Source organism: Drosophila bipectinata, chromosome 2L, assembly GCF_030179905.1.
Source record: "Drosophila bipectinata strain 14024-0381.07 chromosome 2L, DbipHiC1v2, whole genome shotgun sequence".
Lineage (NCBI taxonomy): Eukaryota > Metazoa > Arthropoda > Insecta > Diptera > Drosophilidae > Drosophila > Drosophila bipectinata.
This window is the reverse complement of record NC_091736.1, coordinates 26,461,844-26,484,521: the sequence shown is the minus strand read 5'-3', so window position 1 is coordinate 26,484,521 and position 22,678 is coordinate 26,461,844. Positions and strand designations below refer to the sequence as shown.

Sequence of the window (22,678 nt, the reverse complement as noted above, 5' to 3'; positions counted from 1 at the left end):
AATTTAAAAATTTATAATTTGTTGCAATACAAAAAAAATGGAAAATTTGAAACATAACCCCTAATCCACACCTACAGCCACCAACGCCAAGAGGTCGACCTTTTCGCCGAGGAGAATCGTAAGTCAGAAATTTTCCATTGTCATTGATGAGAGAAGAAGATATTGAAATGAAGTTTAAATTTGGTTGAATTAAAGAAGTTAATTTACTATGAAATTTAAATGTTTAGTTTTCCTTTTATTTTTCCCACCGTACGCTCAACCTTAGATAACGAACAAAACTGAGAAAAAAAAATTTTTTGAACAAATTAATTTCCCTAAACGATAAAAAACCATGCAGCCTAAATTTATTAGAAAATTACGTAGGAATTTATTAGAATACAAAAATACAAATACATTATTAGGAAGAAATACAATATTAATAATTAAACTAACTAAATAAATAAAATAAGAAATTTTTCTTAGGATTGGTAATTTTCTTCAGTACTTTGTAAAATTGATAGAATAAATACTACTTTACTTTAGGATAGGATACCTTGTAAAATTGATAGCTATGTTGATTAAGAAATTTAAATGAAATTATTATGAATAAAATGTCACTGTAAATCTAACTAAAGAACTTCGCCAATGAATCCTCGGGTGTAGAGGGGGAAAAGGGGCCACGAGAGTAACACTCTTCTGCTGTGGCCAAGGTAGGGTTGGGGAATTTAGAGAAAGGACACACCAACAGCAGTGATCCTTCATAGAACCTGTCTAATCGTATTTCCGTCCTATTTCCAATTTTTCTTTCAAATTTTATGATCGCGAATACCGGCTTAGATCTCTAGCGGAGATTAAACACGTCTCTCTGTCGCAGCACGCAACCTTTCTTATATGCCAAATTACTATTATCCGACGTTGCAACTTCGGAAGGACCTGTCCCAGCAAGACCACCACCCCCCAAGCCGACGAGCTAGAGCCGGATCCTTTCAGCGTGCCCGCGAGCACAGGTCCTACCTCTGTCCATACCCCGTTGCACGTTACAGTAATAATATTATATTATTAGATAATAATAATTTAGGAAATAAGTGGCGCCCAACATGGAGGCCTTCCTAAGGACTAAAATAAGGATAACTCCCACAGAAACTCAACGATCATTAGATTCGAAATCTGTATTACTTTTCTTTCAATTTTCAACAAATTTGCTTCTCTTGACTTTGAATTGTTCGTGAAACTTATATCAGAAGACTCCGGTGTTCTGAGAGTCCGAAATTCATTTCAGGAGCAGAGATTTGCCTATCTGTCATCTGTCATGGAAGTCAGTGCAAGGATCACAGAGAACGACAAACTTCGGTTTTGTCTCTGACCTGTCACTGAGGTACCATCCTAATCAATTAGAAGCTTGCCTAGAGGCTCATACGAATAGGAATATAGAGACGTTCTAACAGATAGATGTCCTAACCACGTGTGACTTCTGGGAAAGTCTAATTTCTCTCCTTTTCTGAGAGGGTAAACATTTTGGTTGTGATGCATCAGGAAAACCACATAGATCGGTTCTACATCGTATTGGGTCCGATGCAACATAAGTGAAAGAATTACTACTCTCCCTAAACAGCTCAGCCGCCTAGAAACCTTAAGTTTTCAGGGCCTATTTCAAAAAATCATTTGAGAGATTCGATTAAAATTAAATTTCCCCCGACATTCGAGGATATCAGAAGCGAAGTTCAGTTAGTTGTATTATTTCGTACTTTTTCGATTTAACAGAGGTTAGGATAAATCAATAGGGAATAGGAAAAAAATAAAATTGTTACAAACTAGAAACATTACTTAGGCATGATGGGCTTGGATAGATCACCCGACCGTGGCTCTCAAGAAGCGCCAAAACTAGGTTGCCAACTTTGCAAAAACGAAATCAAATCCGCAGCCGAACTTTGTGAAACCACTTGTCATCACGAGTTCCACAAGAAATGCATCAATGCGCATTTTAGAAAAAGCGACAATTGCCCTGTATGCAAGAGTATCTGCAGGCCGGTAGTCGAAGGTCTTCAAACGCGATCTCAATCAAGATCCCGTCAGACAGAGAGTAGCCAGGAAAGGACACCTACTGACGACATCCCTAGCACTTCCCGAAACGCTGAGGCAGCTAACCTGAGGAACAACGATCCAGCCAGCATGGCAAATGCAATTACACTGCTAGCTATGGAGAGGAGACTGCTCACCATATTGACGGAGAAGATGGCCGAACTGGTGCAAACGTCCGTGTTAGACAGTATGGAAAGACTGATAGCAACGCCTGCCAACTCTGCCGTGAGCAGGGAAGTTAGATCATCCCCGAGGTTAGAGAACATACAGCAACCGAACATAGAGGAAACAACGGCTCCCACCACAATACCGACGATGCCAGCGGGATGCGCTATGTCTCCCCAACGAAGCACAATATCCGATCTAGGAATACGACCAGACAAAGTGGGACATATCCTAAATGGGTGGAAGCTCAAGTTCTCCGGAACCGGCGTGCCGATAGACGATTTCATCTACCGTGTGGAGGCACTGACTCATCAAACACTGGATGGGAATTTCGCGGTGTTGTGCCGCAACGTCAGCGTGTTATTTGAAGGTAAGGCTACGGAATTCTATTGGAGATATCACAAGTCCGTAGCTGAGGTCCGATGGGATCGGTTATGTTCAGCGCTCCGCTTACAATTTCGTCAAAACCGGGACGACGTAGATGTAGAGGAATTGATAAGAAACAGGAAACAAAAGCCAAACGAATCTTTTGATGCATTCTACGACAGTGTAAACGTACTGGTTGATCAATTACAAACGCCTTGGTCCACTCGAAAGTTAGTTCGCATACTTAAGAACAATTTGCGACCAGAAATACGTCATGAAATTCTGAATGTCGAGGCGGTAACGGTTCAGGAGCTCAGAGAGATTTGTCGACGGCGAGAGGCATTCCTGGAAGATGTCAAACGATCTCATGGCTATAACAGAGTAATTCCATTCCGGAGGGAAGTCGCGGAACTAGTCGACGAACCTGGTGCAGAAAGCAGCTCTGAGGTTGGAATTGAAGCAGATATCGAAGCACTCAGCTTGGTATGCTGGAATTGCCACCACGAAGGACACCGATATCAAGACTGTCTGGAGGAAAAACGAGTGTTTTGCTACGGCTGTGGTGCAGCCAACACCTACAAACCGAACTGTACGAGGTGTTCAAAAAACGTAAAGCTCGGCAGTTCGAAGTCGGCGTACAAACCGAGGACCTCGAATGCCGCTCACAACCAGACAACAATGACAGAGTAAACAGGAACGAGCCAAGAGGCATTCCTAAACCCACACCGGACGTCACACAAAGTAATGAAAGTTTATTGCTACACCAGAAAAGACAAAATTTACCTAAGATAACAAAGCTAGAAAGATTACCTGAGCCTCCTATTAGTTTGCGAAAGGACCGCAGTTCGAGAAGGATTAAAACATATTGGAAGAATATCGAAAAGTGTAAGAACGGATTGAGACACATATGTTCTGTTCCTTCTAGTAAAAGAGATCTTCGTCCGTTTCTGCCAGTTCAATTATTAGATCGCACCGTTTACGGACTTCTTGATTCAGGAGCTTCGATAAGTTGTATCGGGGATAAGCTAGCAGCGGAAGTAATGGAGATGGAGAACACTTACAAGTCAGTGAACATCAATGCCAGTACCGCAGATGGAAAAGCACAACGGATAACTGGCAAACTTACAACCAACGTGGTATACAACAACGTCAGCAAGCCGGTAGAATTATTCATAGTACCGTCTCTCAAGCAAGATCTATACCTAGGGATCGATTTTTGGAGGGCATACGATCTTTTGCCTAGAAGCTTACAGGTAGGCGAGGTAGACGTTAAAGAGCGCAGCGTTAGCAATAGTGTCAAGCTGAGAGAGGATCACCACGACCTGACTGAAGAACAGAATCTAAAACTCAATATCGCTATTAACTGTTTCCCCTCATTTACACAAGAAGGCTTAGGAAAGACTCACCTGATAAAGCACACAATTGATGTAGGGGATGCCAAACCTATCAAGCAAAGGCACTTCCCTGTTTCTCCGGCTGTGGAGAAAAATATGTATGTAGAAATTGATCGCATGTTACAGCTAGGGGTGATTGAAGAGTCAGAAAGCGCCTGGTCTTCGCCAATTGTGATGGTTACAAAGCCAGGTAAAGTGAGACTTTGCTTAGACTGTCGTAAGGTTAACAGTCACACTATAAAGGACGCTTACCCACTTCCTCAAATCAGTGGGATATTGAGTAGGCTGCCAAAAGCCGAATACATCACAAGTCTGGATTTAAAGGATGCATATTGGCAGGTCCCGCTCGATGTCGAGTCCCGTGACAAGACTGCTTTCACAGTCCCAGGACGACCATTGTATCAATTCACGGTTATGCCGTTCGGATTATGCAATGCAACAAGCACCATGTCCCGACTCATGGACAAGGTTGTTCCAGCGCATCTGAAGGATAGAGTCTTCATTTACTTGGATGATCTGTTGGTGGTCTCACCGAGTTTTGAGAGTCACTTAGAAGTATGAAAGGAGATAGCACATCATTTAAAACGAGCCGGGTTGACAATCAATGTATCAAAGAGCCATTTTTGCAAGAAAAGAGTCAAATACTTGGGGCACATCATTGGGGATGGGGGAATACGAACAGATCCCGAGAAAGTCAAAGCCATTACAGACTTTCCTATTCCTAAAACCTTGCGCGCATTGCGTAGTTTCATGGGCCTATGTGGCTGGTACAGGAAGTTTGTGTCAAACTTTGCAGCGCTGTCCGCTCCACTAACGGATCTAATGACAACGAAGCGAAGATTCAGTATGACTCCGGAAGCGCTGAAAGCTTTCGAAGTGCTAAAAGGCCGACTTTGCGAAGCGCCTGTGTTATGCAATCCGGATTTCAACAAGCCGTTCGCCATTCATTGCGACGATAGCAAGACTGGCGTTGGAGCTGTACTAGTTCAGGAGACTGACGATGGGGACGAGAGACCAGTGGCATTTGTTTCAAAAAAGTTAAATAAAGCCCAACGAAACTATACGGTGACCGAACACGAATGCTTGGCCGCTATTGTAGCTCTCAAACAGTATAGAGCCTATGTCGAGGGGCATCCCTTCAAAATAGTCACCGACCACGCTTCCCTTAAGTGGCTAATGTCGAATAGGGACTTAAGTTCACGTCTGGGGAGATGGGCAATAGCTTTACAAAGATTCCAATTTAGCATCGAACATAGGAAAGGATCGCTGCACATCGTGCCAGACTCCCTGTCACGCGTGAATGAGGATGAGGTCGCAGCTATAGATTTGCAGGAAGGTTTGCTAGTTGATCTGAAATCAGAACATTTTTCGTCAACAGAGTACAAGGATCTTGTAGCCAGGGTGTCGGCGAACAAAATAAACTTTCCAGATCTTAAGGTAGAAGATGGTTTCGTGTATAGAAAGATGTGTCATCTGACGGGAGAACAGGTTCACGATACCTACGCCTGGAAGCTGTGGATTCCTCGAGAAATGATACCAGAAGTTCTTTCCCAAGCACATGACAGTCCGCTAGTTTCCCACTGCGGAATTCATAAGACGTTGGAGCGTTTGAGAAGATATTACTTCTGGCCTCATCTAGTATCCGATGTAAAAGCCTATATCAATGCCTGCGAGACGTGCAAAGCGATTAAAGCTCCCAACCATGTGATGAGGCCACCACTAGGAAAAGCTGTTGAAACAACAAGATTCTTTCAGCGACTTTTCATCGATTTTCTGGGTCCGTATCCCCGCTCGAGAAGTGGAAACATCGGGATATTTATCGTCTTAGATCATTTTTCTAAATTCGCCTTCTTAAAACGCGTGAAAAAGATAAACGCAGACATCGTGATTAAATATTTGGTAGGTGAACTCTTTATGACCTTTGGCGTCCCCGAAACTATTGTGTCGGACAACGGTTACCAATTCCGATCGGTAGCGTTCCAGAAACTGCTTCGCCAATTCGGAATTTCACACACCTTAACAGCCGTTCATTCGCCCCAAGCCAACGCCTCCGAGCGAGTAAATCGATCCATCATCGTGGGAATAAGGGCTTACGTATGTCCCGATCAAAGGAACTGGGATGAGGGTTTGAGCAAAATTTGCTGTGCTCTGCGCTTTTCCATTCATTCTAGTATTGGAACCACACCATATTATATGGCATTCGGGCAACAGATGGTGACTTCCGGCAATACGTATTCCCTGTTGAGGAAGCTAAACATGCTAGACGATCGATCTGTGATGTATAACCGACAGGATTCGTTCGAGTTAATCCGAGAAGAAGCCACCAAACAGATGCAGAAGGCGCACGAGCGCAACGAAAATCGTTACAATTTGCGCTCACGAGTAGTAACTTTCAGCGAAGGGCAGGAAGTCTTTCGTCGCAACTTTAAACAAAGCTGTTTCAAAACAGGGTTCAACTCAAAGTTAGGTCCGGCGTTTATCAAAGCACGCGTAAGGAAGAAGATCGGGAAGTCCTACTACGAGCTAGAGGATTTGCAAGGCCAAAGGATAGGAGTCTACCATGCCAAGGATATCCGTCAATAGCGTCCCTTCAGGCGTTATCAGCCTAGGGTCTACATTGGAATACCCTAGTCTGATTGTGGGAGGGGGAGTTTGTAACGGCGCCTGAAGCGACCTATACTTAAAGACAACGAAGAGTCGAATTTGAATTTAACCGTCAATAAATAAACAAAAATTATCCCATTCATCGAGAGATGCCACGTAGGCGAATCATCGGCCAGCTGATCGCGAATTGATCTGGACTGGTCACTCTAAGAGAGGGTAAGAAATGGCGTGGGAGAAGGCAGCCGGTCTTTTCAATTTGGAACTCGCGACAAGTCGGACGTGCAAAGAGCAAAAATTAAAACCCTTCCTTTTCTTGTGACCGTTTTCCACGCGGGTTGAATTTGGCACGCGGTCGCACAATTGCGGCATCGGGCTCGGAAAAGCCGAAAAACCGCGGGATCTTCGACAAGTGCAAGTGGTTAACCGGCGAGTGCAAGTGGTTAACCGGCGAGTGCAAGAGGCTAACCTGCAGCAGCACAAAAGTGGCCCAGGAACACGCGGTCACGCGGCGCCGTACCAGAGCGCCTAATCCCGTTAATCCGATCCCGACCACTCTGCAAACTTGGCCAGGAGAACGAGAACCCTGACGCACGGGGCCCACGTTTTCCCGTAACCCCGAAGAGATCCTCTCGGAAAAAAAAAAACCTCTTGGGAAAGCGGGCCTCGGCACGGAAAATCTACCCGGAGTCCCGCACGTGAAAAGCGGGAGAGAGAGAGAGAGAGAGAGAAATCCACGTGGGACCGCTGAGCCCAGCGAGAAAGGAGGAACAACGGAGAGAAGCGAAAACCGATGAGAAGCTCGGACCAAGAAGGAGGCAAAATCCACCACGTGTTCCGCGCAGAAGGAGAAGCAAAAAAAAAGATGAAAAGGAACAAAGATTAGTGGACTCGAATAAAGTCAAATAAAGTTTAGTGGACAAAAAGCGGAAAAAAAAAAAAAAAAAATGTGAAAAGAGACCTCGTGGTGAATAGGAAAAGAAGCCAAGATCATGGAGAATTAGAAAAGAGTTTAAGTTTGAAAAGAAAAAAAATCATTAATAAAGGAAATATGAAAAAGAAAAGAGTGAATTAAGAAATAATTAAATGAAGCTTAAGTTGACGCTAGTGTTAAGGGAAAAGACATAAAAATGAAGAAATATTAAGTTTAATGAAAAAACAAATTTTTTTTTTTAGAAGAATTTAAGCAAACTTATTTAAATAAAAAAAAAAAAAAATTTAAGCCATCATTATTTTTTTTAGTGAAATTTATTGTTAGCATATATTTTTTTTGATTTTTTGGATGTTAAGTGCCCTAACGGAAAAAAAAGAAGAAGAAGAAGGAATAATTGGAAGAAGATGCGTGTCGGAAAAGAAGAGCGAAAGCAATAAGTGCAGTTTGATTTTTTTTTTTTTTTTCTTTTGTTGGTTGGATTGAAATACAAAAGAAAGTACAGTGGTATGGATCAGAATTTTTTTTAACAAAAAAAAAAAAAAACAATAAAAATAAAAATGAATGAAAAAGAAATGAAAAATAAATGAAATTTAAAAATTTATAATTTGATGCAATACAAAAAAATGGAAAATTTCTCAACAATTTGAAACATAACCCCTAATCCACACCTACAGCCACCAACGCTAAGAGGTCGACCTTTTCGCCGAGGAGAATCGTAGGTCAGAAATTTTCCATTGTCATTGATGAGAGAAGAAGATATTGAAATGAAGTTTAAATTTGGTTGAATTAAAGAAGTTAATTTACTATGAAATTTATACGTTTAGTTTTCCTTTTATTTTCCCACCGTACGCTCAACCTTAGATAACAAACAAAACTGAGAATAAAAAAAATTTTTGAACAAATTAATTTTCCTAAACGATAAACAACCATGCAGCCTAAATTTATTAGAAAATTACGTTGGAATTTATTAGAATACAAAATACAAATACATTATTAGGAAAAAATACAATATTAATAACTAGCAGTACCCTGCCACGTTTCGCTGTGGCATATTGTTGTTGCACGCATAAAAAATAAGTCAAACAAAAAAGAATAATTTTCAAATTAATTAAATTCTGTAATACTTGTGGGTATACAATATTCTTTGTTTCTCCTCCTCAATCATTCATTATTATTTCTGTATTTTAGTATATAGGTTGCTCTTCACTCAAGCACCTTGTGATACACGACATTTTTTTTTTTATTATCAGGCGCAAAAACAAACAACGCAGATGGTTTTCCGACCCGTGAACATGCCACGTATAATTGACCATGGGAAAAACATGAATGTTCTAGATTTAAACCACAAACTTTTAAGGATTGGGCTTGTGATTTGTTGATTGTCATGGCAAATGCAAGACGTATCGGAAATTGAAGTCTTTTAAATTCAAACGGCATATCGGTTGGGATCATCGGGATCCTCGGAATTAGAACTTCCTCACCTTTGAATTTTCCTATCATTATCGTAGCGTAAATTACATTGTTCATCAATTTACTAACCACCAAACGCGTACCGTTGCACAGTTTTGGTTGGTTTATGTTTCGAAGCATGATTACTACGGAGCCAACCTTTAGGCGTAAATTGTGCGGGGGTAAGCCAGGCACGTCCAAAGAGTTTAAAAATTCAATTGGATAGTTGGTGGCTTCATCTTCATTTGTGACGCAGTCAATAGATTTGAATGAATGCATTGTTCCAATGATCTTATTTTGAATTATGTAGTTCAGGTCATCTACATCTTTATTCTTAGCCGCTAAAATTGCTCGCTCACTCAACCATTCATTATTTTTGTAGTTAGAAATAATATTTGGAAATACATTGTTGATAAGTTCGTCTTTTGATGAGACAAAATTACAAAAATTATTTGGAAATGATATTAATCCGCTCGATTCATCGACAGGTACTTGACCATTACCGATAGTCAGAAATTGCTCCGAGAAATCTTCAGCAGATGTATCATTAAGCAATGTAACTCTCATGTTTGTTATCAGCTGCAGTTTCTTCACATAGCGCCATAGATTTGACGATTTGAGGGAAGCGTTTATTTCGTCGGCAGCCGCAGATCTTGGAATTACTGGCAACTTCACTTTATCATTAACGCAGCATAATCCAGGCGTTTCTCCGGAAAACTTTAATGCACCACAATACTCGCAAACAACGTCCATTTGCCCAATGCAAACGCTAGGATGCAAGCTGTAATCATTGCTGCAATCGTATCGAAACGCAGCTCGATTCAAATCAGCTAAAATTTTTCGTCGCATATTAAAATCTATTTGAGAAGCACGAAGTCGAGCCTTACTATTGCGGCTCTGTTCACGTGCAATTTCTCGTTCTTCTTCAGTCCTTTCATATGCAGTATTTTGTATTCTTCTTGCATTACGGCTTTGTCGGGAAAGATTCGATCGTCTTGGTCGCGGCATTATTAATTAAACTTCACTTCACTTCAATCCACTTGTTAATTATTTATTTAATAGAAATAGTTTTAATATTGATTTCTTACAAATATCAATAGAGAGTGCAGAGGCTCTAGTGGTGCTTCAAGTTGAGGCAATTTCACTTTCCCGGAAGCGCAACACAATCTTTTTGGTTCGTTGTTAAATTTGAGAGCCTGACTATGAATTTGACTTCGTTTGTAACTGACATTTTGACATTTGACATTTTCTTCTTAGCTGTCTGCCTAAATAAAAAAGTATGGGCCAGGGAGGAACGCTGTCGAACGGGACAAAAAGTATCCTATGTCCTTCTCCTGGCTCTAAGCTACCTCCCTACCAATTTTCACTCAAATCTGTTCTTCCGTTCTTGATTTATAAGTGTTGTAACATAAAACACGTTGTTCTTTTATATATATAGATTAAACTAACTAAATAAATAAAATAAGAAATTTTTCTTAGGATTGATAATTTTCTTCAGTACTTTGTAAAATTGATAGAATAAATATTACTTTACTTTAGGATAGGATACTTTGTAAAATTGATAGCTATGTTGATTAAGAGATTTAAATGAAATTATTATGAATAAAATGTCACTGTAAATTTAACTAAAGAACTTCGCCAATGAATCCTCGCGTGTAGAGGGGGAAAAGGGGCCACGAGAGTAACACTCTTCTGCTGTGGCCAAGGTAGGGTTGGGGAATTTAGAGAAAGGACACACCAACAGCAGTGATCCTTCATAGAACCTCTCGAATCGTATTTCCGTCCTGTTTCCAATTTTTCTTTCAAATTTTATGATCGCGAATACCGGCTTAGATCTCTAGCGGAGATTAAACACGTCTCTCTGTCGCAGCACGCAACCTTTCTTATATGCCAAATTACTATTATCCGACGTTGCAACTTCGGAAGGACCTGTCCCAGCAAGACCACCACCCCCCAAGCCGACGAGCTAGAGCCGGATCCTTTCAGCGTGCCCGCGAGCACAGGTCCTACCTCTGTCCATACCCCGTTGCACGTTACAACTTGTGACCTGCTTATACCATAGCTGGTCGTTCTCCGGCCATTTGTACTCAACAGCTTCGCCTTTTCTGGAGCATGTTCCTTTTATTCCAGCTCTTTTTTCGTCCGTATTCTTTTTCCAAGGGACTGGCCCTTCCTCAACGCAGCTTGTCCTTTTTTAGCTCTAGATCTGTGCCTTGATTTTCTGTAGCTGGCTGTACCTAACAGATTCTCGTTTAACATGCTCCTGATTTAGCTTATCCATTTTCTTATCCTTCTCCATCGTAGCTTGTTCTTTTCCGGGTCCATAAATACGTCCTGCATCTTCCACAGCTGCTCGTTCTTGGACCGTTTGTACGCAACAGCTTTTCCTGCATTTGTACCCATTTGTCCCATTTCCGCCCATTTGTATTCAACAGCTTCGCCTTTTCTGGAGCATGTTCCTTTTTTTCCAGCTCTTCTTCATCCCACCTTCACATTTCTAGGGGCTGGCTCGTCCCGAACGCAGCTTGGCCTTTTTCAGGTCCAGATCTGTGCCTTGATTTTGCTATAGCTGACGGCCGGTGTACCTAATAGCTTCTATTTCAGCATGCTTTTGATTTAGCATAGAGGTCAGCAGGAATACATTTTTATGCCTCAGCCATAGAAAACATCCGAATTGAATAGAATGAATGAGTGCAAGAGACACAACGAATTGAGTGAGAGGGAGTGAGAGTGACCCTCATGGGAATTCTCTTGCTTTGAAACCGAGTGAGTTGGGGTGGGAAGTAAAATGAGTACTTTTGGAATGAGGAATGCAGCGAAAGGTCAATTATGATGAAAGGGTTTTAACTGTTATTATTTTCTTAGTGTTTTTTGTTTAGTTTTCTTAAGGGGTTATATACCTTTTGTGTAGCAATTATTTTATGACACTGAAGTTATTATTTATTGATAGAACATGTTTTAAAAAAAAAAAAAAAAATATGAATAATTTACGAATTGCCATAACAATTCTCTCGGAACCCTTTTTTTTATAGCGGCTTGCGGTGACCACGATGGAAGTCCAGCAGGTCAACCGAAATCAAAAAACCAAAAATTTTGTATTAGTATACTATTATTTCCACTTCGTGAACGATTATTTTCAAGAATATTTGGTTTTTTCTGCATACAGTAATAATTTTTCCAAAAAATTCGTTTTTCGAGTTCTAAAAATTTTATAAAAAAATTCTTATCTGCGAAATCAAAATTGGCGCAAAAAAACTGAATCGTTCACGAACTCGGCACAATCATTACGAATAATTTTTAAAAAAAATTGAAGAAGATCGATCAAATAGTTCTTGTGCAATCGTGGTCACAGCGAAGGCACTTTTGGAAAAATACGACTTTGAGATAAAAGCATTCAAAGTTGCTTGACGCTGTCCGCCGCCGTAACGAACCGCGCCTCAAAATGCTGTTTTCCTATCGAACTATTATTTGGATCTCTATGAAAATTTGGGAAAATATTCTCTAGGGGATATACTTTAGGATTCAGCAAAATAAAATTTTTCTTATTTTTGAAAAAAAGGTATATAACCCCTTAAGTTTTTTCAAATTAAATTATTTATTAATAAATATTAAAAGTATTTTTACATTTATAGAAGTAAAATATGTAAAATAAAATATACAGCATAAGGAATATTTCTGAAAAAAACAAAGACTTACTTTTAAATTATTTTATTATCAGCGTCTAATAATACAGACAAATATGCATAGTTGTATCGTACATTCTAGAATGTATTCGAAACAATTCCAATGGGAACTGTAACTCTAACTCATTTAATTCTGTTTTCATCCCCCGAATGTTGTGCGAGTGAGACCTACATAGTCGCACTCACTCTCATTCATTAATTTTCGTCTCAGCATTATATCTCACTCAATTCATTTTCAAGGTTGTGCATTTGAATGTCGTTTTTTAGCTATTCATGCAACCTCTAATTTAGCAGGCAGTTTCGTGACCCCTTCTTCCTCACATCTGCGCATCTGCAAACGCGGCAAATCTGCACATTCCCAGGTTGTGTCCCTTTCCCAACGCAGCTTGTCATTCTCCAGGTCCAGACCTGTGACCTGCTTCCTCCATAGCTGGTCGTCCTTCAGCCGTTTGTAACCAAACCTTCACATTTTCTGCAGCATGTTCCTTTTATTCCAGCTCTTCTTCCACCCATCTTCACATTTCTAGGGGCTGGCCCGCCCCAACGCAGCTTGTCCTTTTGCAGCTCTAGATCTGTGCCTGGATTTTGCTATAGCTGGTCGTCTGCGGGCGTTGTACCTTATAGCTTCTCTTTTAACATTTTCCTGATTTAGCAGGCTTGTTTGTGGCTCCCTCTTCCGCACATCTGCCTCTGCCGTTTTTAGGTATTATAGACGTTTTCGCTCTAACTGGTCGATTCGTTACTGGACGTTTTTTATTCCAGCTCTTCTTCCTCCCATCTGCACATTCCTAGTGGCTGGCCCCTGTACAACGCAACTTGTCCTTTTTTGGCTCCAGATCTGTGCCTTGATTTTGCTATAGGTGGTCGTCTGCAGGGCGAGACATTATAGCTTCTCTTTTAACATTTTCTTGATTTAGCAGGCTTGTTCGTGGCTCCCTCTTCCGCACATCTGCCTCTGCCGTTTTTATTATAGACGTTTTCGCTCTAACAGGTCGTTTCGTTACTGGACGTTTTTTATTCCAGCTCTTCTTCCGCCCATCTGCACACTCCTAGTGGCTGGCCCCGCTACAACGCAACTTGTCCTTTTTTGGCTCCAGATCTGTGCCTTGATTTAGCTATAGCTGGTCGTCTGCCGGGCGTTGTACCCTAAAGCTTCTCTTTTAATATGCTCCAGATTTAGCAGGCTGCTTCGTGGCCCCTTCTTCCGCGTATCTGTCCTTCCCTCTTATATTAAATTCGATTAGCTTTTGGACGTTTAGGGTCGTTTTCTAGAGGCCAAACGTCCAAGAGCGAAAGAAGAGCTGGAATAAAAGGAACATGCTCCAAAAAAGGCGAAGATGTTGAGTACAAATGGCCGGAGAACGACCAGGTATGGAAGAAGCAGGGCACAGGTCGGGTCCTGGAGAATGACAAGCTGCGTTAGGGAAGGGCCAGCACCTGGGAATGTGCAGATGGGAGAAGAGCTGAAATAAAAGGAACATGCTCCAGAAAAGCTAAAAGTTTGCTTACCAACGGCTCAAGGACGATCCGCTATTGAAGAAGCAGGGCACAGGTCTGGTCTTGGAGAATAAAAAGCTGCGTTGGGGCTGCTAAATCACAAGCATGTTAAAAAAGAAGCTGTTAGGTGCAAACGGCAGGCACACGAACAGGTATGGAAGAAGCTATGTAAATACTAGCTTTAGCGTTCTAGCGTCCCCAAGCGCTACTTTGGGGACGGGCCAGCCACTAAGAATGTTCAGATGGGCGGAAGAAGAGCTGGAATATAGGGAAAGTCCAGTTAGGAAACGACCAGTTAGGAGCGAAAACGTCTATAATAAAAACGGCAGAGTCAGATGTGCGGAAGAGGGAGCCACGAACAAGCCTGCTAACTCAGGAAAATGTTAAAAGAGAAGCTATAAGGTCACACGCCATGCAGACGACCAGCTATAGCCAAATCAAGGCACAGATCTGGAGCCAAAAAAGAACAAGTTGCTTTGTACAGGGGCCAGCCACTAGGAATGTGCAGATGGGCTGAAGAAAAGATGGAATAAAGGGAACGACCAGTTAGAGCGAAAACGTCTATAATAAAAACGGCAGATGCAGATGTGCCGAAGAAGGAGCCACGAATAAGCCTGCTTAATCAGGAGCATGTTAAAAGAGAAGCTATAAGGTACAACGCCCGGCAGACGACCAGCTATAGCAAAAGCCACTAGGAATGTGCAGATGGGCGGAAGAAGAACTGGAATAAAGGGAACATGCTTCAGAAAAGGACAAGCTGTTGGGTACCAACGGTCGGAAAACGACCACCTATGCACTATGGTCCAAAAGAACAAATTTTTGGCATAAGTGATATTTCTTTTTGTGAAATAATATAATTTTTCTTGTTGGTATCTTTAATACTGAAATGATATAAAAAAAATTTTGTAAATATTTTTTCAGTGTCCAGTGTCGTTTTTTTCAGCTAACCTTCGCTAAAGCGAGCATTAAAAGTGTCTTTGTAGAAAATAAAGATCAAAGCATGTAAATTTATAATTTTAAAGGATTTCCTATATTTATCTATGTGTCTGTTTTTTTGTCCAATGTGTTGCAAATGTGTTATTCTAGTTAGTTCTAACAAAATTACATCTGTTCTGTTAATGTTTTCTTTTAAGTGCCTCCGTGTGCCTTAAAGGTAAACCTTAAAAAATTACTATAGTCAATGTTTAGTAATCGTATTCGACTGTTTTTCCCTAGTTCTATTATGCAGCGCTCCTCGAAGTTTGGGAAGGGAGCAACCAGAAAGACGACGCTGTTAGATTATTAAATCTTATAACTAATGGGAACTATATTTAGTAAAAGTTTGTTATTTTTATGAAAAAATTTATTTTATGTAAAAAGTAAGTAAAAATGGAAATATGGCCCACTCTTGATGTAGGCGGCGGTCAAATTTCAAAAACAATAAAATTCGAAATTCGACAAAAATAATTCAAACATATATGTTTGCAAAATTTATTCCAAAAAAACGGCGTTTCGGACCATAGTGAAAAATCCAGGGTGAGCTGTCAAACCAATTTTCAACGCTGCGGCGAACCCAACAGAAACAGAGGATAGTGCCTGGGAAAAGATAACAGAATCTTAGGAGAAGATAGAAGATAAGAGAATCTGTAAATCAAGAGGGATAATTTTTTCTTCATGGCTATGGTAAAGGGCGACGGCAAAGCTGGCTTACATTAAAAAGCGAAAGCTAAAAGTGTCATGCGACACCACATTGCAAAGAACCCATTAAATTCGTTGAATATTAAAGAACATTGTTTATTTGAATTTTGATGATAAAAATTAGTATGAACTTATAATTAGCTGATATTTATTATATTCCGTCTTATTATATCTTGAAAGACAATCATTTGTGCACATAGCACAATATATATATTTTTGGTAATGAGTTTAACACATATTAACAACAAAGAATTTTAATGTCTAATAGGCTACCCAAACCAATTTTTCTATAGAAAGTATTTATTTTTTCAAGCGGTTAAGTATATCTATTTTTTCCAATTTTGTTTGGTAGATTTAAAACCTACATACATATGTTTTAAAAAGCTTTTATATTTTAAAACATTAATAGATTTCAAATGTTTTTTTCTCCGTGGTAAGAATGTTTGGGGGTATTCTAGTTTACAGGTATTATAAGTGTCGTAAAAATTTTTCCTTTAAATGGTTTTAAAAAAGGTTTTTTCTTAATTTGCAAATCTTAAGCTCCGAATGTTTTAAAATAATAATTCTTATTTAAGATGCCGGAGAAATTATTTTATCAATCTAATTTGTTTACTTTCTGTTTAATTTTATCTGCTTTAAAAAACAGGTTCCATCGCTCACAATTTAATAAAATTTCAAATATTAAATATAGTATGCCGTACAATTTTTCACAATCACAATTTATTTTTGTGATTTTTTTTTTCATTTTTTACATATATCTAACGAATAAAATAAAAAACCTGCATCGCCTGTTATCATTGGAAAACGTATTTTCAAAAAATAAAATTTTTTAAAGTTTACCAATTTTGCCAAAAAGAGTAATTTTGTTCCTTTGTCCATACCTGCATTTATGTATTTGAAAGAATCAATAGAATTTTTTTATTTGGAATATTCCAAACCGACAAAAACGAGATCACTGCATCACTGATCATTTTGTTGAAGACGTTTCTTACAACGGCTACAGAAGTTGAATAAAAAAATTTTTTTACATGATCGAAAAAGTTGATTTAATAATATGTAAGAAAATATTAAAAGAAAAATATTAAAGAAAATTTAAATTAAAAAAAAAAAAAATGAAAGTAGAATACAATTTATCGATAGTTTCAAAAATGTTACCTATTAGAATAAAATATGGTAAGTTTTATGGTTTTTTTTAGATGTATGCGAAAACTAAAAGGGAAGGAAACCTATGTCTGCTCTCAAGTTAACTCTCAAAAGCACAAGCCGGGCATTTTCGTTTTATACATGGTGCTCCATCTTTTATGTCGGCATGTAAACATGGAATAACCTTGAGAAAAAGCAACCGATTTCTATTAATGATGTATTTTTATTCAGTTTGGATCCTTGCAACTTTTTTCGGCTAGTTTTTGAAAAAAAATATCAATAAAGTGTCCAAAAATATTACAAAATATTAAAGCAATTACAAAATATTTATTATCATTTATAGAAATCGGTCGTTTTTTCTCAAAGTTATTCCATGTTTACATTCCGACATAAAAGATGGAGCACCCTGTAGTGAATTTTGCTTGCAGGGATTGTCCATGGAAATTATATTTGATTTGTACCGAATGAATATTAAAGTCAAAGGGTTTACTAAAATTAATATCCAGTGTATTTTACAAAGACACTAAGATATTTAACATACACAAAAGTGCAAGCCGAGCCTCAGAGGCCCGATGTCTCTTAGGGCGTCAATGTACCATAACTGCAAAATAGGAAAAATAAAGTATTCATACCCAAAGAATTCCTGCCAAACAAACAGCGGGCAGAAGGAAGCAATTTGTTCGGTTTTAGACAGACGGGAAAACTTTAGATCATTTTCCAAAAAAAAAATGTTGGCTCATGTTTTATAAATAAAAAGCTCTCGTAATTCTACCTTGTTGCCCCCAAAACCTGCTGTATTTTCTGGAATTCTTGAAAAGTATGATAGGTATGAGAATGAAATTTCAGCCAGTTGCCAGTACAGTCTATTGAAGCTACACAATTGGGGTGATCCAATTCGTCCGAGTGAAGGGGCAAGGGAGAAACCGCTATAATGGCGAAATTTTGACGGCATCGTGGTGAAAGTCGAAGAGTCCGTAATAAAAACTCTGAAATGCAAAAGACGAATAGGTCCTTAGTCTGTAGACTTTTCGGCATCCGTGGTACTAAAATTAAAAAAAAACTTTAAAAAATTGAAGAAATTTCAAACAATTTTGTTATTTTTTAAAATAAACAATTTTTAGACATTTTTGGTATCACGGAAGAACATTTATGACGATTGCTCAACTTTTGTGACCTGTAGGACTTCCACCAACTCGAGAAACATGGTTTCGAGATAAACGCGTTTGAAATTTTGAAAACGCTGACCCCCGCACTTGACACCAGTTCATCAAACGGCCGACAACTTTCGTAAGTTAAGAAATTACGACGCAAAACTTGAAGAATAAATTAAAACATGTATCTATCCGGAAATGCAAAAAAAAAATTTAATTTTTTTAAAAGCTAGTTAAAAGGTTGAAACATCCTTTATTTTCATGCCAAAGATAATGTTTTCTATTTTAAAGTGTTCTCATCATAAATTGTAAAACTAAAACTTTTAAAAATCTGTTTAAACGTTGCACTATAGGCCGGATGACTTTTTCTTGCCAAAATTAATAACTACTTCTAAACGAAACAAAATATTTGGGTTCTGTTTTTTGATTTGGGTTCTTAGTAAGCTAAGGAACATATTTTGAGAAAGTAGGCGTGGCACCGCCACCTCTGGGCGGAACTAGATTTTATGTTTTCCAAAGTTATATAAAAGTAGATAACAAAAAAATATAACTTAAAAACAAACAATATTAAGGTCTGGTTTTTTTATTTTGGTTTTTCATAAGCTTAGGTATTTCTGGCAGGAACTATGGACATGTTTTCTACAATTGCTACGCCCGAACCGTTTAAAGTAATTATTATTAAAAAGGCCTGAAAGGTAAAATAAAATCTAAACTGTTTCACATGCGCACCTAATCAACATCTTCTTCGGTCTCAAGTTCCATTTCCCTGAACTCAAGTGGATCGTCTTCAATATTTTACTGATACTGATCATCAGCGCTCCTTAAGGGGTTACGCCACCCTGACCGCGTGGAAACGGGACGGGTTTTCAGGAATTTCTTGTGACTAAACTAGTTGAGATTTCTATTCAATAAAACTATTAACCTTTATAAATTCTAAAAAAAAACTTTTTTTCTATGCAAAATGGCGGAGATATGAACATCGGCGATCATCGGTTTTTCCGGAGTGCTCCTTGATGGTGGGCATGATTCACGTGTCAATTTTCATCTCAATCAAGTAAACAAAATTTTTTTTTAAAAAGTGATAAATTTTGAACTGAGTGACGTAGCCGTTTAAGAAAAAAAAAAAATTACGCAAATAAGAGCACTTCAAAAATTGACTCAATTTTTTGGGCAAAAAATTTCGTACTAAAAATTGCATAAAAAAATTTCTATCCATTGGATCGAAAATCGTCACAAACCTACGTCACTCTGTGGAAAATCTATGTAAGAAGATGTGTTTCAATTTTCAAGTCAATCGGTTGAACAGTTTTTGAGTTATCATACCCACCGTCTTGAAAAAAGTGGCTTCGAGAAAAACGCAAAAGAATAAAAAGAAGTGTCTTAGGTGCCCTCCTGCCGTGCCGACTTCAAGTAAACATAACTTCCATAATTATCAAGATATTGTCTTCGGGGACGTCTTAAAATACGCGTAAGAATATAGTCTTTTAAATTAAGTAAAAAAAATTGAAATTTTTTGAAAATTTCAGGGTGGCGTAACCCCTTAAGGGACTGTGGAGCAATTCTAATACTGTTTTTGGAAGAAGATATCTTTAAACTTTTGCTTCGACTGTTTTTTCTCGCATGCTTTTTCTCGGCTTCAAATACAGAACCAGCTATAGAAACTTTGTATCTAGCCAATATTGCATACTCTTTCGCACATTTGGTAGCAGCAGATCTCCAAACATCGAAAAACTCCATGTTGGCAAGCCTGAGGTTGCGACCTTAAAAAGTGAATTACGCAGAAAGTGCGCAAAAGGGCACTTTAATATTACATTCATATGAACAAGAATTGAATTACCTTCAATCCAGTATAAATATTAAGGCCAAACTAGCTCAAAGACCGTTTATATCTCTAACTAAACATTAGTTCTTGTTATAGATTAACACACACAAAAGCTCTGTTAAAAACACTCAATTACAGGGACAATCCCAAACAAACCAATATTTGAGAATTGAAAACATATAGTACAAACCACTCTCTTTCGATGCCATAACAACTTTTTTATAAATTACTAAGTTTAGTGCCTTTTTTATTAGCTTTAAGTGGACTCTTTTTTCCGATAACAAGCACACGTGATCACGACACTCCGAACAGCTGTTTTTGAAAGCCGATAACTTAACGGAGCGTAACTCTGTCAAAATTTCTGTTACGTAATATTGAAGTCTGATATTATACTAATATAACGTCATCATAAAATCTTAATTATAAGAACTTTCGAAAAATGGGTTTTTGGCCAGAAAAAGTGGTCATCCGGCCTATAGTGCGTTGTTGTGGTAAACCAATTACACAGTGCGAAAGTGATTTGGAACTTTTCAAAAGGCCTAATAGGAATTTTTTATTAGGTCGAATATAGTACAAAACCGTGTTTGAAATATTTCTAACACCCTCAAAATCTCGATTTATTTAGAAAAAAAGGCTTTTCGGGACTTTTTTGCTCTGAAAAATTTCTTAACGCGTATTATTAGGCGGATTTTAAAATTTCAAACGATTTTTAATAGTTAAATGTTGTAGCTTTTGAAAATAAAAATATATCTTTAATTAATTAAAACAAAAGGGATAAAATTTGGTACAACATTTAACTAGGTAAAAACGTCGGAAATTTTAAAATCGGTTTAAAATTACGCGTTAAGGAATTTTTAAGCGCAATAAAGTCACAAAAACCCGTTTTTTCTATATAAATCAAGATTTTGAGGGTGGTACAAATATTTCAAACACGGTTTCTTATTATCGATCCTAATAACCTAATAATCCTAATGACCTAATAAACAATTCCTACTAGGTCTCTTTAAAAGTTCCTTCAATTTTATTTTTTTTGTCGCACTGTGTTGTGCGACAAAATAATTTTATTTTTTAATTTTTGATGATCCAGCTTGGAGATGATGGGCTTAAAAATTCACTCTTTGTTTAGAATAATTACAGACATGGTTGTATTTCTTTATTTTTTTTGTACTTAATAGTTTGATTCATGAAAATTTTACACAATAAAATTAGCTAATAATGCCATCATACAAGATATATAAAAAATGTGCTCTCATTATTCCTCCTTAAACACAAGCTAAAATTATTAACCATAAAAAATTCAATACAGTTTTCATCCTATTATACGGGAGAATGGTGTATGTCATAAAAACTCAGCCGTTTTGAAGCTTGAAATGGTCAAAATCTTTACTTTTAGAATCAAAAAGGCATTTCAAAAATATGGAAATATACGAATTGATTTATAAAATATACATAGCTATATATAAATTAAAAAATATAAGTTTGTTTTCAATACATATGATTACAATCAATACACAAAAACCAATATTTAAAATTTTACCTGAAATTGAAACAAAAATACAACTTTCATTTCATTTTACTGTCAACCGAAAAAAAATAGTCCTCTTATAATAATACGAAGAAATTATAATCCAGTTTAAATAATACAAAAATGGTGGGTGTAATCAGTAAATCACAAATTTGTTTTAGTTTTACATTTAGACTTTAAAGACTTTAGCAAATATGAAATGAATTGATCTTTTATTATTATTCGCAATTTTTAGAGGGCCTTTTCTGGTTGCCGTTCCTTAAATTTTAACGTCTCTTCAAAAATTAATGATTTCAAGGCATCTCTAGATATATCATCATTTTCCATATTTATACGGAAGGGTACCTCTGCTACAGGCTACATTAAAGAAGAAAAGAAACGTATTATATGTTATTCGATTTTTGTGGTTTTAATAAAAATATTCAAAAACAAGAAAGGAAAGCTATCTTCGGGCGGAGCCGAAGTTGATATACCCTTGCAGTTAAAACCGGATATATATAGCAAACATCGGATATAGTTGGCCGATCCTTATGAGAATATGATAACATAACCCAATTTATTATAATATAAAATCTAAAAAAAAAGTCCCAAACTTCTATCTTCAAAAATACCAAAGTTGGTATTTCTACCAAAAACCATTTCCGATCGTTCAGTTATATGACATCTATAGGATATAGTCGACCGATCCCGGTCGTTCCGACTTATATACTGCGACTTATATACCTACATTCTTATTAACTCTATAAAAAATTAATTGAATGCATTAATTGAGGAAATGAGCGCACGAGCGACCGACTCAGTCGCACAACGATGAAAGACGAAATAATGGCATTAGAATACGAACGGTTGAAGCTACCTTTCAAAAGCATTCCAAGCCAAGCCTTTATTTTGACAAAAATTTTTTGCAGAAAATGAAATGAATAGTGAAAATGGTATTAAGTGAAAAAAAATATTTGTTATGCTTTTATGTGAAGATAGATCTCGACTCTTAAAAATATTAACTTTTTCTTTTTTTTTAATATTTGTGTACTTATTCATTTTTTTGCTTTTTTATTTAGTTATTTTAGGTATTTTATTTTTTTTACGCTTTACTTTAATTTTATTCATTTTTTTGAAATTCTTGGCCAAGTATGTAAGTGAGTTCGTGTCTTTATTTCGCTTTTGCGTGTCATTAACTGAATTCAATTCAAATTAATTCAATTCGCCGAATGCT

General features: G+C 37.7%; 1 protein-coding gene across 5 annotated transcripts in view; it reads right to left on the bottom strand.

The window, feature by feature from the left end:
- Positions 1-15,895: 15,895 nt before the first annotated feature.
- The window catches only part of rl (Mitogen-activated protein kinase rl), an 83,965-nt gene continuing 77,182 nt past the window's right edge, over positions 15,896-22,678 (bottom strand). For 4 of the 5 annotated variants that reach the window (XM_043211572.2, XM_070276804.1, XM_043211571.2 and 1 more), the window contains one exon: positions 21,000-21,822. In XM_043211572.2, coding sequence (XP_043067507.1) covers positions 21,697-21,822 — 126 coding nt within the window. In that variant the 3' untranslated portion in view covers positions 21,000-21,696. Of the gene's footprint in view, positions 18,011-20,999; positions 21,823-22,678 lie in introns of those variants that run through there. The other variant, XM_070276803.1, reaches the window with a different exon arrangement.